General features: G+C 44.3%; 1 protein-coding gene across 4 annotated transcripts in view; it reads left to right on the forward strand.

Moving 5' to 3' along the window:
* Nucleotides 1-15,052, forward strand: part of LACTB (lactamase beta) — a 61,186-nt gene that overhangs the window by 22,199 nt on the left and 23,935 nt on the right. For 3 of the 4 annotated variants that reach the window (XM_056572845.1, XM_056572846.1, XM_056572847.1), the window contains 3 exons: nt 4,524-4,742; nt 7,769-8,081; nt 13,041-13,206. In XM_056572845.1, coding sequence (XP_056428820.1) covers nt 4,530-4,742; nt 7,769-8,081; nt 13,041-13,206 — 692 coding nt within the window. In that variant the 5' untranslated portion in view covers nt 4,524-4,529. The remainder of the gene's footprint in view (nt 1-4,523; nt 4,743-7,768; nt 8,082-13,040; nt 13,207-15,052) is intronic. The other variant, XM_056572844.1, reaches the window with a different exon arrangement.

The raw sequence follows: 15,052 nt of genomic DNA on the forward strand, positions 1-15,052 counted from the left end.
TGCTAGTATGGAAATACCCCATATGTGGACATAAAATACTGTGCGGGTACATTACAGGGCTTAATTCATAGAGCTATGTTTGCATTTGAGGCCTGTGTCATATCAGTAGCTGATGGTTACATATATTCAGTGGAAAATAACAAAAAGAAACACCCACATGTGACCCCCCCCTGGGGAAGGTGTATAGGGGGACTTTTGGACATTTGCAATGGACGGGTGTTCCCAAAATTTAGTTTACAGGAATGGATGAAGTGTACTATAGGGGAAAATGAAAATTGCAATTTTACTACTGATATGCCAATTATGTTCCCAGAATGATGACCCAGAGCATAGCCAAAAGTAAAAAACATGCACCCCCCCCCAACCCTATGCTCTGGATCATCATTCTTGGAGTGTGATGTGTGTGTGGCCATCCCTAACCTGTTGCCTCAAATGCATACACCGCTCAGGTGGAGAGAGAGTGCTGGGCATTTGAGGCAACATAACCCCCCCCCCCCCCTCCCCGATGGTAGTGTCTCAGTGACCCTTTTTTTTTTTTTTCTTTTAAATACCCCCAGAGGTCTTATCAGATTTTGTTTAGTTTTTTTAAATTTTTTGGGGCAATTTAGTGGTTTATGGGGTTAAAATTTGGAATGTACTCTGGACTTGGTACATTGGGGTCAAATTATGGGAAATTTAAATAAATAGGGAAAATTTAGTACTCCATGGAAGTGTGATACTCCCTAAAGCAATCCTTAATGCAGAGGCCCAGATGATCAGGGCAAGTGTCCCACTGAGTGGTGGTGTCCTTCCGTATCCACCTCTTGTGACACACTCTGCATTTTTTTCTGGGATCGTCCCTTCTTTCCAGTGTGAGGGACCTCACCTGGAAAGTGTTGGCCTGGGACAATCCTGGCACCTATATTTCCAGTTCCTTGGGAACTCCGGCCTGCTCTTTCCCGGTCGCCAAAGATCAGGGCCTTTAGGACTTCTTGGAACTGGAGGAATGTCCCTGTGTTGCCAGCGTGCTGGGACAGTACAAAACAGTTATACATGGCAACCTGTACCAAGTAGACTGCAACTTTTTTGTACCATGCCCTGGTTTTCCGCATGGCGTTGTATGGCTTGAGGACTTGATCAGAGAGATCAACTTCCCCCATATTCTGCTTGTAGTCCAGAATACAATCGGGCTTGAGGACTGTTGTTGTGGTACCTCGCACAGGGACAGGTGATCTGCCGTTACCATTAATTGTGGTCAGCATAAGGATATCCCTCTTATCCTTATACCTGACCAACAACAGGTTTTCATGGGTAAGGGCACTTGGGCATAGGTGTCTGGAGAAAATTTAGAGGGAGGCCTCTCTGGTTCTTCCACACGGTCCCACAAGAGGACACGGATCTGGCAGCAAGGGATGTGAACAGAGGGATAAAAGTTGTCCATGTACACGTGGTAACCCTTATCCAGCAATGGGTGTACAAGGTCCCAAACGAGTTTCCCGCTAATACCCAGAGTGGGGGATTCTGAGGGTTCAATACGGGAATCCCGTCCCTCATATACTCCCTCAGGACCCCCCCCCCAGACTTTGTCACGCAATGCCTGCTGAACATTTTCAGAAGGCATTCTGGTCCTGTCCCTGCCTGGCGAGCGGCGGGGACCTGAATTCACACGGGCGTACAGGTACGCCCTGGGTCCTTAAGTCCCAGGGAGCCAGGGCGTACCTGTATGCCCTGTGTCCTAGATGGGTTATAGGGATAGTCTCATGAATATTAGAGCATATGAACATCTTAGAGCCAGAAAGGGGAGCCAATGTGTAAGAGCATTTCTTGTTAAGTCTAAACATCACATTGTTGGCCACTCACTTTTTTTTTTTGCTGGCATTAAATGTGGTTATTGTAAAATGTGTGACCGGATGGAAGGTTTAAAGTTTGATCTGCAGAAATCCACTATAGTGCTCTAGCTTAAGGGGTACTCCGTTTCTAGACATCTTATCCCCAATCCAAATACATGTCTGAACATGGGGGTCTTGCCGCTCGGACCCCCGCGATCTCCATGCAGACATCCAGCGTTCTGAACATTGTTATACATTATAACATAAATAGACCTGGACGGGGCGTGATGTCACGACAACGGCCTCACAAACCCAGCATTCTAAACACAATAGGGGAGATTTATCAAAACCTGTCCAGAGTAAAAGTTGCTGAGTTGCCCATAGCAACCAATCAGATCGCTTCTTTCATTTTTCAGACCTTTACAAAAATAAAAGAACCGATCTGATTGGTTGCTATTGGCAACTCAACAACTCTTCCTCTGGACAGGTTTTGATAACTCTCCGCCAATGTTCAGAACGCCGGGTGTCTGCACAGAGATTGCGGGGGTCACAGCGAAAGATCAGATATCTTATACCCTATCCTATGGATAGGGGATAAGATGTCTAGCAACAGAGTACCCATTTAAAGGGGTATTCCGGGCAAAAACATCTTATCCCCTAGGGAATAAGATGTCTGATCGCAGGGGGCCCGCCGCTGGAACCCCGCACGATCTCCATGCAGCAGCCCGCATAGACATGAATGGAGGGGGCGTGGCGGGACGTCATGTCCCCGTCTCGGAAGCCCGGAGGTTTCGGAAACTTCAGACGCAGCTACTCATAGAATGTGTGCTGCTGCAGGGAGATCACGGGGGGTCCCAGCGGCGGGCCCCCCGCTATCAGACATCTTATTCCCTATCCTTTCCATAGGGAATAAGATTTTTTTGCCCGGAATACCCCTTTAAGTTAGAGGATCCACATAAGTCTATAAATAAATGACTGCACTCTTCAGCATTATTCAAAGTTAGAAAAGCAAAACTCATTTCTTCTGAAAACACTGCCACACCTTTCCTCCTGTTTTGAATGGTATTACAGTTCAGTTCGACTGAAATGAATGGAGCCAAATTGTAATACCACACACAACCTGAGGACACGTGTGTTGCTGTTTTCAGAAGAAATTTGCTCTGCTCTGATTTTTCTTTTCCTGGATAACCCCATTAAAGTTTTCATTGGCACAAGGTAATAGCAGATATACATGGAGTCACATTTCCCAAGGCATGGGAAATCTGTAGTTTTGTAATTTTGTAGTCTTCCATATGCTCTTACCAATATTGTAGGGCAAACAGTATGCTCTATGAATACAATGTATGTAATGTTATGCTATGTTCTATGAAAAGGTAGCCTGCTATATAGTTTCATAAAAAAGGTCTACTTCATGTTATCCAGATGACACTTAAAATGAGGACCCACTGGCAAATAGCTGTGCTCTGGTTGCAGAACTTGTGATAATTGTCTGATATTTCTGGGGAAAACTTTGGCCCACCACTCATTTCAACAGTGTAATTTCATAATGTATTACATAATGTCTATTCTAATAAATGAGTGATCATGTTATACATGATCTCTTTCCTCCGAAGCAGGAGTCTCTCTTTCCAACATAATTGTATATGTTGGAGCTTTACATTTGACACTTACAACGGAAAAATCTACCAATGTATGTGCTTAACAAAACATTGACTGCAAGAAATGTTAAAATGTTGTAGGAGCTTCTTGGGATCATATTGACCTGTAAAAGCGAATTTCAGGGGATGGTTTGTCATCTGACTTTTCTTCATAAAATTAAGAACATCTGTGAAAACTTCAATTGTAAATGTGTAGGAATATTAGTTTCTGGTTATTCTCACATTAATGGGAAACTGTCAGCTCTGGTAAGAACTTCAGACACTGTTGGATAGTTGTTAATGTATAGCATTAAAGGAGATCTCCGGGATCGAAAACATATCCCCTATCCTAAGGATAGGGCATAATTGTCAGATCTTTTGCCCGGTGCTCCGGCTCCCCTTCTAAATGGGGCATGTCGACCAATGCACAAAACTGTGATTGACATGCCCCCATAATGCAACTCTGTGTGAGAGCTGGAGTGCTGCACTCGGGAATCTCTGGCTCTCCCATAAAGCTGCATGAAGGGGCTTGTTGGCCACAACTTAGTGTGATGGTAGACACGCTCCATTTAGAAGGAGAGCTGGGCTGCTGTGTGGGGGGTCCCAGCAGTTGGACCCCCCACGATCTGACACTTATCCTTTATTTTTAGGATAGGGGATAAGTTTCTCTATCCTGAGTGCTCCTTTAAATTGTACCTTACCTGATGTTAATGGTTTTTGTCAAACTAATATAATTGCCATTTTATTTCTTAGAAAAGTGTCAAAGAGGTGGAGCCAAGTTGCTCACCTGCCCCAGCCTGACACACCTCCTCACTCACCCTCACCTCTCATCTCCTCCTTGGTTGATGCCCAGAGCCCTTGACACTTGGCTGAGAAATAAAAAGGCACTCTAGGAAAGGTACAGTTTTCTTTTATATCCAACAGTGTCTACAGCTCTAAGCAGCAAATACAGCTGACAGACTCCCTTTAATATTTGCAATAAAAAAAATCCTCTTTATATGTAACAATTATAACCACTATGAGATTTACAGGGATGGCATTTAGGTTATTTGTAAAGCCCATATAATAACTTAAGCAGTCTTGAATGCTTTGCTTCTTTTCTGTAGGGCTGGGATTTGCTGATGTGGAGAACCGGATTCCATGTTCACCAGACAGTGTTATGCGTGTAGCCAGTATCAGCAAATCCTTTACCATGGCAGCAGTGGCCAAACTATGGGAAGAGGGTCGGCTAGATCTGGATGCACCAGTGCAGGAGTATGTACCAGAGTTTCCAGAAAAGGAGTTTGAAGGTGAAAAGGTGTGGACAGAGCCAATATGCGTATTTTGTACAGTTCAGAAAATTAGGAACAAAGTAAAAGGAGCAGTAATAATTTGTCAAGACTGTTGTAACCATGTTTAAAAAGTGTAAAAAAAAGAAAATGGCAGCAGCACACTTGGTCAACAAAATGGAGGCTCTTCGCACACTTTTTGATCAAAACGTGTCTCCCCATCCACCACGCGGAGGTGGCCTCATATCGGATGGGACCCCAGCATTCACTCACCTCAGGCTGGGTGACATGCTGGATCCACTAACAACCCAAAACCACCTCCTGTGAAATAGGGGAGGGGATGCACGGCTACAGAGGGAGCCACTCCCCCCAAATTGCACAGCAAAAACAAAATGGGGGACACGTTTTGATCAAAAAGTGCGCTAAGAGCCTCCATTTTGTTGACCAAGTGTGCTGCTGCCATTTTCTTTTTTTTACATGTTTTGTACTTGCCACAGCAGCGTGCACCCGTGTATTGGGTTTAGGTGCTGGCTAAATTATTATTTTTTATTTTTTTTTATTTAAAAAGGTGTCCCCACTTTATATACAAATATGCAATGCTTCTTCCATAGTTAATGTATAATATGTTCTTAGATGAACATATAAATATAATGCTATACAGTGACCCCCCGACCTACGATGGCCCCGACATATGATCAAATCGACATACGATGGCCTCTCAGAGGCCATCGCATGTCGATGTCAGCATCGACATACAATGCTTTTTTATGTCGGGGCCATCGCATTAAGTGCTATCCGGCAGCGCAAAATGCTTAAGCTGCTGCCGGATAGCAGCTTAATGTTCCCCGTGTGGTGCGGTAAGTATTACTTACCCCTCCACGATGCTCCGGCTTGCCCTCCGGGTCCAGCGCTGGTCTTCCGGTGTCTTCTCGGCCCACGAATCCCTCAACATACGATGGATTCGACAAACGATGGCTCGTTTGGAACGAATTACCATTGTATGTTGAGGGACCACTGTAATGTAATACATCTGAAAGGCATAGGTGGGGGAATATAATCCACAGTGAGGTATAGCCACCTGCTTGTATGTCTTCTGTAGGCCATAGATTAATAGAATATTTCTTGAAGTTTCCCTATAACTGTATTATCATGCCTAATATGATATAAGATAAGATGTACTGTAGAAAGAATGCTGCCTGGTCTGACCACTGTTACTGTGTACGGATTTACTAAAGACTGTATTCTACAGACTTCTATTGTATGGGATAAAGGGTGCTTACCGTATATACTCGAGTATAGGCCGAGTTTTTCAGCACGATTTTTCGTGCTGAAAACACCCCCCTCGGCTTATACTCGAGTGAACTCCCCCACCCGCAGTGGTCTTCAACCTGCGGACCTCCAGAGGTTTCAAAACTACAACTCCCAGCAAGCCCGGGCAGCCATCGGCTGTCCGGGCTTGCTGGGAGTTGTAGTTTTGAAACCTCCGGAGGTCCGCAGGTTGAAGACCACTGCGGCCTTCAACATGCGGACCTCCAGAGGTTTCAAAACTACAACTCCCAGCAAGCCCGGGCAGCCATCGGCTGTCCGGGCTTGCTGGGAGTTGTAGTTTTGAAACCTCCGGAGGTCCGCAGGTTGAAGACCACTGCGGCCTTCAACATCATCCAGCCCCCTCTCACCCCCTTTAGTTCTGAGTACTCACCTCCGCTCGGCGCTGGTCCGGTCCTGCAGGGCTGTCCGGTAAGGAGGTGGTCCGGTGAGGAGGTGGTCCGGGCTGCTATCTTCACCGGGGAGGCCTCTTCTAAGCGCTTCGGGCCCGGCCTCAGAATAGTCACGTTGCCTTGACAACGACGCAGATACGTCGCTGTCAAGGCAACGGCTCTATTCCGGGCCGGAAGCGCGGAGAAGAGGCGCCCCCGGTGAAGATAGCAGCCCGGACCACCTCCTCACCGGACCACCTCCTTACCGGACAGCCCTGCAGGACCGGACCAGCGCCGAGCGGAGGTGAGTACTCAGAACTAAAGGGGGTGAGAGGGGGCTGGATGATGTTGAAGGCCGCAGTGGTCTTCAACCTGCGGACCTCCGGAGGTTTCAAAACTACAACTCCCAGCAAGCCCGGACAGCCGATGGCTGCCCGGGCTTGCTGGGAGTTGTAGTTTTGAAACCTCTGGAGGTCCGCATGTTGAAGGCCGCAGTGGTCTTCAACCTGCGGACCTCCGGAGGTTTCAAAACTACAACTCCCAGCAAGCCCGGACAGCCGATGGCTGCCCGGGCTTGCTGGGAGTTGTAGTTTTGAAACCTCTGGAGGTCCGCATGTTGAAGGCCGCAGTGGTCTTCAACCTGCGGACCTCCGGAGGTTTCAAAACTACAACTCCCAGCAAGCCCGGACAGCCGATGGCTGCCCGGGCTTGCTGGGAGTTGTAGTTTTGAAACCTCTGGAGGTCCGCAGGTTGAAGACCACTGAGGGCGAATGATGAGAAGAGGATGATGAAGGGGGGGGGGGGGGGGTGTGGGGATGATGAAGGGGGGTGGGGATGATGAAGGGGGGGGGGTGTGGGATGATTACAAGGGGATGATGAAGGGGGGATGTGTGGGATGATAAGGGGATGTGTGGGATGATGACAAGGGGATGATGAAGGGGGGATGTGTGGGATGATGACAAGGGGATGATGAAGGGGGGATGTGTGGGATGATAAGGGGATGTGTGGGATGATGACAAGGGGATGATGAAGGGGGGATGTGTGGGATGATGACAAGGGGATGATGAGGATGTTAATGACGGGTCTGGATGATGACAGGGGGGGATGAGGTATTTCCCACCCTAGGCTTATACTCGAGTCAATAACTTTTCCTGGGATTTTGGGTTAAAATTAGGGGTCTCGGCTTATACTCGGGTCGGCTTATACTCGAGTATATACGGTACTTATTCTATGGGGGTGTTTGCTTGCTTAGTGTACTTCCCTAGTACAACCTCATTTAACAGTTGTTTCTTTATTCAAGTCATTTCAATATATAGCTCTGTGCAAATGTTCTTGTATTGTTCTTGTTTCACTTTCAGGTGAAGATAACCTCCAGATTGTTGGTGTCACATCTAAGTGGAATCAGGCATTATGAAAAAGATATCCAGAAAATCAGGAAAAAAATAGGAAAGAAATCCCAAGAAATAACTGTGAGTGCTTCAGAGAAAACCCCTCTAAAGGATACTGAATCAACTAAAACAGAAGAACAACACAAAACCAAACAGCTGGAAACTGTAAAGTCACAGAAAAAAGTGTCTTTGGAACCTGAAGAATTTTATATTAAAGAAAGATTTAACAGCGTAATTGATGCTTTAGAACTTTTTAAAAATGACCCTTTGGTTTTTAAACCTGGTAGGTGACCTGATATTGCTTGATATGTGAGGCACAGATTTATTTTATTGCATTTATTTATGTATTTTTTTTTTACTTTTAATGCTATGCATGAATTTGAAGGTATTAAAGGGGTATTCTGTGATCTAACATTTTATCCCCTATCCAAAGGATAGAGGATAAGATGTCTGATCGGGGGGGGCTCGCCGCTGGGACCCCCCGCAATGTCGCTGCAGCACCCGTATTGTACGCGTATCCAGGAATAGATGGAATAGAAAAACACAGCTAATTTCTTTCAAAAACAGTTCCCCATCTGTCTCCAGGTTGGGTGCGGTTTTACAACTTGGCTCCATTCACTTCAACGGAACTGAGCTGCAGAACCACACCAAACCTGGATAACCCCTTTTAGGGTACATTCACACATACAGGATCTTGTGCAGATTTTATGCTCAGGATTTGTAACTGCCGATTAGAAACTTTGCTCAGTCACTTAGTTTACATTGAAATCTGCAGCAGAAAATCCTGCACATCAAATCTTCATACGTGTAAACGTACCCTTAAAGGGAATCTGTCAGCTGCAGTTCACATTCCAAACTGCTGTCACTGTTACATGAAGGGGACTCATGGTCTTGTCTGCCTCCTTAACAAAGAAAAATGCTTTTGCTCTCTTATGCCAAGTGTCTCCCTCACCCTGTTTCCAAATCTCGTTTCTGCACTGTGCATACAAATTATGATCAGGAATTAGATTTGAAAGCAGGGCTTGGCTTCCAGCTGACAATCAATGGGGGGGGGGGGGAGGGAGGCAAGGAGGCAATCCAGCCCTCGGCACTTCAGGGACTTGACACCAGAGGATAAGGGCTCATTCACACTGCTGACGTTCAGCCGTGCCTGATTGAGTCTGATTGTTTTCAGTGGGGTTATGCTGCTCTGTGCATACTACAGAATTTCTGCAGTGGATAGTCACCTGAAAAATGAACATGTTTTGTATTCTTTTGGCGGAATGCATTGCGGTACACATCTGCGCTGTCCTACTGCTAATGATTTAGGTGAGCGCTTGCTGCAAGCGGATTTCCGCCGGCTGAATTCCCCCAGCAGTGTGGATGAGCCCTTAAAAATGTGAGATTTTGTTCTTTCCTCCTCGCCTTCTAATAGACATAACTCTTTTATTTTTCCATCTAAGACCAGTTTGAGGGCTTGTTTTTTGCATCACCAATTGTACTCTGTAATGACATCACTCATTTTCCCTCCAAATGTACAGTGAATCAAAACACCACAATTTTGCAACTTTTTGGGGGCTTCCATTTCTACCCAGTGCACCTTTTGGTAAAAATGAGACATTGAGGGAAATTTATCAAACTATTTAGACTGCTTTTTATGTCTAAATTTGTCGCATGAAAAGTCGCAGGCTGTCTCTGTGCAACATTTTCTGTGACATTTCTATGAAGTGTTCTTATTTTGAGCACTTTGTGCAGTAATCACTGATTTATCATGTGCAACTTTTTTGTGAAATGTCACTAAAATGTTGCACAGGTCAGATTTAGAAATGGCTCTCAGCGACAATTGCATTAAGGTCCGTGCGACATTTCATACAATTGCCACATGGCCGCCATTTCTCTGCGATAACTCACACCAGATAAACTCACGCCAGAACAAGGTTCCCCTAATTATCTTTATTCTGTAGGTCCATATGATTAAAATAATACCCAATTTATATATAGATTTTATATAGACTTTATTTTACTACTTAAAAAAAATCCAAACTTTTTGTACGAAAATTTGTATGCTTAAAATTGCCCACTTCTGACCACTATAAAAAATTTTTTTCCACATATAGGGATGTATGAGGACTCATTTTTTGGGCCATGATCTGTAGTTTTTATCGGAACCATTTTTCTTTTGATGACACCTTTTTTATTGCGTTTTATAAATTTTTTTTCTAGTATAGTATATGTGCATTTCTGGACTTCTGACTTTTTTTTACACTTGCGCCTTTAACTGTGCAGTTTAATTAACATTATATTGTAATAGTTTGGATATTTACGTACGCGGCAATACCACACATGTTTTATTTTATTGCTTACATTTTTTTATTAGAAAAATGGGAAAGGGGGGGGGTCATTTAGGTTCAATGCAAATTTATAACTTTTTTTTTATGGGGGACTATTAGCATACACTAATCAATGTTGCTCCATAGAACAGCATTGTTCAGTGTTATAGGTGCTCCATTGCTCCAGCCTGCTAAGGCTGACTGGAGCTTTAGACCACCAATCGGATGGCAAGGAGGAAAGTATGAGACCTCCCGCCATCCTCTCAGCTGATCGGGATGCCGCGGTTTCGTTGTGGCAGTCCGGATCAGCTCGCTGAGCTAGCTGGGAACAGGATGTACAGCATTTAGCCAGCCCAATCAGCGATGTCCAGCATTAACCGTGGGTCCCGAAGGCTAATTTCAACGGGGACCCACCAAGTATGAAGCGTGCTCAGCTGCTGAGCGTGCGTTAGGGCTGGGCGGTATGACCAAATGTGTGTATCACGGTATTTTTTAAACTTTTGGCGGTTCCACGGTATATAACGGTATTTCCTAGGCCCCCGCCATATTAATTATCAGCCCACATCCCCATCGGGGTAAATACTCACATATCACCCGCAAGCGCTGCCCTCCTCGTCCTGTTTGTTGCGGCCGCTGGCGCTGGCACTCTATACTGTGCGGTATCCCTATGCCCGGGCTGCAAAAGGTAAATAAAATAAACTTTAACGCACCTATGTCTGCCTTATGCTGGGGACGGGAAGGTCGGAGAGCCGTAAGCCTATCACAGGCCGGAGCGATGTTCCACCTCGGCCGGTGATAGGCTGAGCCCACTGTCATGTAAGAAGCCGGCTTCTTACATGACTGGGCTCAGCCCATCACCGGCCGAAGCGGAATATCGCTGCGGCCGGTGATAGGCTGACGGCTGTCCAACGAGGTGAGTTAAAGTTTATTTTGTTTATTTTTTGCAGCCAACGGCTGTCCGGGCATGCTGGGAGTTGTAGTTTTGCAACATCTTTAGGTCCGCAGGTTGGAGACCACTGGTATAGAGTGTCAGCGCCGGCGGCCGCAACAAACAGGACGAGGAGGGCAGCACATGCGGGTGACATGTGAGTAGTACCCTGATGGGGACAGCACTGGTATGGGCTGATAATTAATTGGGGGGGGGCAGAACAGCACTCGCAGGTCACATAGGATTAGTTCCCCGATGTGGGGACAGCGCAGCGCTGGGCTGATTAATTCATTTCCGAGTGGGAGGGGCCAAACCGGTATTGCGGTATGGGTTAAAACTCATATAAAAAATTTCGGTATTCTGTATAGCCCTAGCGTGTGTCATACACAGAGAGCCCCCCCAGATTTTATGCCATAAACTTTAGATTTAACAAATTGTTTACCATATCTATTATGTATATGAAATATTATTTTTAAGAATTGTTTTCAGTGAGTCAGAACTTTACATACACTAACTTGACTATACATTTAAATAGAAAAATTCTGGAAAATTCTGAATAACCCCTTTAAGTCAGTTCATATCATGTGAGGTGATTGGAGATGAACCTGTGGCAGCCTTGTGAGCCCTACTTGCCTCTTTGCTTAGCACCATTGGAAAAATCTTAAGAAACAGCCTAGATAATAGAAAAAGAAATTTGGTACATCCTTGGAAGCAATTTCCAAACACCGGAAGGTACCCTGTCCGTTCATGTGGTCAAACTGCAGTATGCAAGATTGAACACATGGGGCGCATGCAGCTATCTTACCATTTAGGAAAGAGAGACATTCTGTCGCCTAGAGATGAACCTACTTTGATGAAAAAAAATACAGATCAACTGCAGCAGGTAACAGGTACAAAAGTATTGATATCAACATGACCTGAAAGTCCATTTAGCAAATAAGTCACTGCTCCAAAACCTCGATGAAAAAGTCTGGTTTCAGTTTGCAGCTGCACATGGGGACAAGCAGCTTACTTTTTGGAAAAACATCCTTTATTCAAATGAAGCAAAAATGAATCTTTGGTGATGATAACCAACAACATGTATTGCAAGCCAAAGAACATTATCCCCCCAACCCTGAAGCACAAGGGTAGCAGCATCATGTTGTGGGGGTGCTTTTCTTCAGGAGGGACTGGTTTTGGCTGTGTGATGGTGATCGCCATTACATTACCTTGAAAGTTAATTGTGGCATCTAAAACTGGGAAAATCTCATCCCAGCTAGCTCAGTGGGATCCCGACCATCGTGTCCCCCTACCTCAGCCCTCCAATGCTACAAGAGGCTGCAGAAGCCATGGCAGCCTGGAGCAATGGAGCGCCGATAACACTGATCAGTGTATGCAATCTAAAGATTGCATTCAATGAATAAAAAGAAATGTTGATAAATTTAAATAAGCACCTTCCCTAATAAGGCTATGTTCACACGGCAACATTTCTGCAATTTCCCTGAGAAAAGCAGACTGCAGATTTTTCTTAGTTTTGTGGAATTCCAGAGGAATTTCTGTGTTTCCAAAACACAGATTCTGCTTGAATTCAGGGTTCTATTAACTTCAGTATGGCTCTGTATGAAATTCCGCAAAATTTAAAGACCTCTTTTATGAATTTGCGGAAGTTGGAATGTCTGCTGCGGAAATTCCACTGTGTGAATGGGACAGTGAAATCCCCATTGAATAATGGGCAGTAAATTTTGCTGAATTTTTTTTTGTGAACATGGCCTTAATGACCCCTCCCTTTTCCCATAGACATAACGTTTACCTAATAGAGGGCATATTTGGGGAGATTTTTTAATTAAAACTGTGCAGAGGAAAAGTTGACCAGTTGCCTATAGCAACCAATCAGATCACTTTTAATTTTTCAGAGGCATTTTAAAAATGAAAGAAGCGATCTGATTGATATGGGCAGCTGTGTATACACATCACAAGCACACATTTATCATTTTCTTAACTTTATCTCTTTTCTTTTCTACTCCAGGGTCACAGTTCCTATATTCCACCCATGCCTGGACGTTATTAAGTGCTGTTGTGGAGCGTGCCTCAGGACGCAGGTTTCTGGATTACATGCAGCAGATGTTTAGAGACCTGGGCATGACAAACACTCTTCCAGAGGAACATGAACCGATTATATACAACAGAGCCAGGTTTGTGCAATTAAAACCAAAGAAAACGAATGCAGCAAAAACTCTCTATCACAGGGTTTGGCCACAAATGCTTAAACGTTTACTTAATGCTATTATTTCTTTTACATCATTATTAAAACAGACACATTGTTCCATTCTGTTCATGCTTTACACCACTATATACAATGTAATGGTATATAAACTGCTTACAAAGTATTTAAAGATTAGCAATTAGCTCCGTCCAGTTTAGTGTCTGATCAGTGACAAACGAGGAAGCCGAATCGCTTTTCTTGTTGACGTAAACGGGGTCCATTGGGTGTCCAGTATTTTACAGGAGTTAAGCGAAGAAAAAATATAGGACATGTAGTATTTTTTTTTCTCTGCTGAACTTTCGTCCTTTAAGCAGTGATGGAACACATTATAGTGGAAATCAACATGAGTGTAAACTTAGCCTTACTGAATGAACGCTAATTCATATTTACTACTTCTAATTTTCTAGCTTCAGAATTAGGATAGAATTCTGGACATGTGACCAACAGCTTTTCTAATACCCCGTTCTATATAGCGAGGTAATAGTATGCAGTACAGTGGTTGAAATATGGAGAACACAAGCTGTGTAAGACATTCGGGAGAAATCTGTCTACAGCCTTTAAAAATGCAAAGCTATCCCAAAGTAAACCAAGCCAAACCCGGCACAAGAAGAAAGAAAGCTGGTTATGGGATCCATATTGTTCTAATTATAGTCAGACTGTTAGTCATAGTTCTCCCTGTGTATCAGATGGGAGGGTCGGCAGACTGACCATTTTACATAGTAACATTTCTAATTTAAGAATGCTCTGTACATTACAAGATACAGCTGCATGACTGCACATGCTTGTGCGTTGTTTTTTATTCTTTGTAATAAGAGAATCATGTTTTTACATCTCATCTTTGTGCCTCAATATCCTCTCCCAAATTCAGACTTTTGTTGACTCAGATGTTGGAAGCGTAGGAGGGCTGGAAATGTGCAGAGCAATAACACAAGAAAACCTAAAGATCTCCATTTTTGATACGGTGGTAGTAAAAGGGAAAGCAGAATTGTACATTTTTCACTGCTGGAGTAAGGGACCATTCACATGACACTGCCGAGAACACAAACCATTTACACTAGCACACAAAACAAACTGTGTGCTGCCATATGGGGGAGATTTATCAATAACTGTGCAGAGGAAAAGTGGTGCAGTTGCCCATGGCAACCTATCAGCTTGCTTCTTTCATTTTTAAAGAGACCTGTGAAAAATGAAAGAAGCCATCTGATTGGTTGCTATGGGCAACTGCACCACTCTTCCTCTACACAGGTTTTGATAAATCTCCCCCATAGTGCCTTAATCAAGAAGCAATGCATCTTGGGATAAATACCTCCGGAGTATGGCATAACATTAAATGTGCCACCAAGCGGGGGATGGTCCTCCAAGAACCTGCAGTCTGTACATTGTGCATCATGACAACATAACCAAACTGAAATAACCAACATCCTCAAGATGATATCGGTTATATGGGCTAGTTTTTCCGTTTATGTTATTTTTCAATTAATGGCCCAGCCCTACTCCTAAGGTGACTGCTCTACAGCCTCACCGCTCTTTCACTAAGAAAAGCTACCTAACTCTTGAGAGAGTTTTTCCCCATTCAATCTTTGCCCTTTGAGGGGACACTATGTTGACAATCTTTTTACTGTATATTTTTGTATTGGCTATGTGGAGGTTAGTTGAAACAGTTAACCTAATTTGTGAAAGGAGTCTGGTCTTTATATACCCACCTGATCCACACAGGTGCTGTCGGCAGCATGCAAGATGTCCCCACCCTCCCTCCCCTTTTTTTTTTCTAAAGT

This window comes from Hyla sarda, chromosome 4 (assembly GCF_029499605.1).
Source record: "Hyla sarda isolate aHylSar1 chromosome 4, aHylSar1.hap1, whole genome shotgun sequence".
Classification (NCBI taxonomy): Eukaryota; Metazoa; Chordata; class Amphibia; order Anura; family Hylidae; genus Hyla; species Hyla sarda.